This window comes from Myotis brandtii, unplaced genomic scaffold, assembly GCF_000412655.1.
Source record: "Myotis brandtii unplaced genomic scaffold, ASM41265v1 scaffold223, whole genome shotgun sequence".
In the NCBI taxonomy this organism is placed as follows: Eukaryota; Metazoa; Chordata; class Mammalia; order Chiroptera; family Vespertilionidae; genus Myotis; species Myotis brandtii.
This window is the reverse complement of record NW_005358369.1, coordinates 464,465-465,741: the sequence shown is the minus strand read 5'-3', so window position 1 is coordinate 465,741 and position 1,277 is coordinate 464,465. Positions and strand designations below refer to the sequence as shown.

General features: G+C 60.0%; 1 protein-coding gene across 3 annotated transcripts in view; it reads left to right on the top strand.

Moving 5' to 3' along the window:
- Positions 1–935, top strand: part of ZBTB49 (zinc finger and BTB domain containing 49) — a 13,317-nt gene extending 12,382 nt beyond the window's left edge. For 2 of the 3 annotated variants that reach the window (XM_014539629.1, XM_005866142.2), the window contains exon 8: positions 1–935. In XM_014539629.1, coding sequence (XP_014395115.1) covers positions 1–532 — 532 coding nt within the window. In that variant the 3' untranslated portion in view covers positions 533–935. The other variant, XM_014539630.1, reaches the window with a different exon arrangement.
- The last annotated feature ends 342 nt before the right edge of the window (positions 936–1,277 follow it).

Below are 1,277 nucleotides of genomic sequence, written 5' to 3'. Positions count from 1 at the left end.
CGATGGGGGCCGGGACGCGCTGCGGGAGCTCGCCCACGCCGTCGAGGCCTCCGACCTGGACAAGGCTCCCAGCTCCGACTCCTTCTCCCAGGACGTGTCTGTGACTTTGATGCCCGTGTCTGTGAAGCTCCCCATCCACCCAGTGGACGAGCCCGTGACAGAATTTGACGGCCACTCTGCCGGCTCCTTCTGTAAGTTCCGGTCCACGCCTCAGCCACGTGGGGTCGGCAACCCGGAGAAGCTCAGTGCGGATCCTGGCAAACTCGCCAAGGCCCCCGGGCAGCTCACGCAGCCTCAGGCCTTCGCTTACTCAGCCGCCGACGCCTCCACCAGCAACGGGCCGCTGCCCACGGACAGCATGGCCATAGTCCGCCCATCTCTGGCCACTCTGGACAATCCCTGCGGCGACCCCCTGGGCAGCTGGGTGTCAGGCGCGGCGTACAGGAACTCAGAAGGGCCCTTCTTTTCCAGCATGACTCTGTGGGGGCTGGCGATGAAGACGCTGCAGAACGAGGGCGAGCTGGACCAGTGATGCCCACATGCTGATGCCGCTACGCCGACCCCAGTGATACCGACGCTGCGATGCCAACACAGCGCTGCTCAGCCGCGGGTGCGTTTTCCAGGAGGCCGATGTCCAGGAGGCAGCCGTCCCCTGCGACGCCCTCTCGCCAGCCTGACATGTGGATGGTGGCTGGTAACTGAAAGCCTCCTGAGCTTGGGGTTTGGGAGGAAAGGCCCGGCTCTCTGTGGAAGCAGACGCTAGAGTGGGAGCTGGCGTCACAGAAGCCAAGGGCTGGAGAAGCCATCCACTGACTGGCTGGCATGATGGCGTGTGGACTTGGGGGTAACTACTGTACATTGTGGTTATGCTAAAGGGAAAACATATATATACACACACATATATAAAATACAAATATTTTTGCATTTTTACATGATTGAAATTTATAGCATTTTCTATTTTTATTTACACAGATTTTATTTGTATACTAGAGGCCCGGTGCACGAAAAATGTGCACGGGAGGGGGGGTTCTTCAGCCCAACCTGCACCCACCCTCTCCAATCCGGGACCCCACGGGGGATGTCCGACTGCATCTCGCAGTCCGGGACCACTCGCTCCTAACTGCTCACCTTCCTGCCTGCCTGCCTGATTGCCCCTAACCCCTCTGCCTGCCTGCCTGATCGCCCCTAACTGCTCCCCTGCTGGCCTGATTGCTCCTAACCACCTCTGCCTCACCCCACACTCGGGATCCAGGATTCCCTCCTCCGGCTGGTTGCAG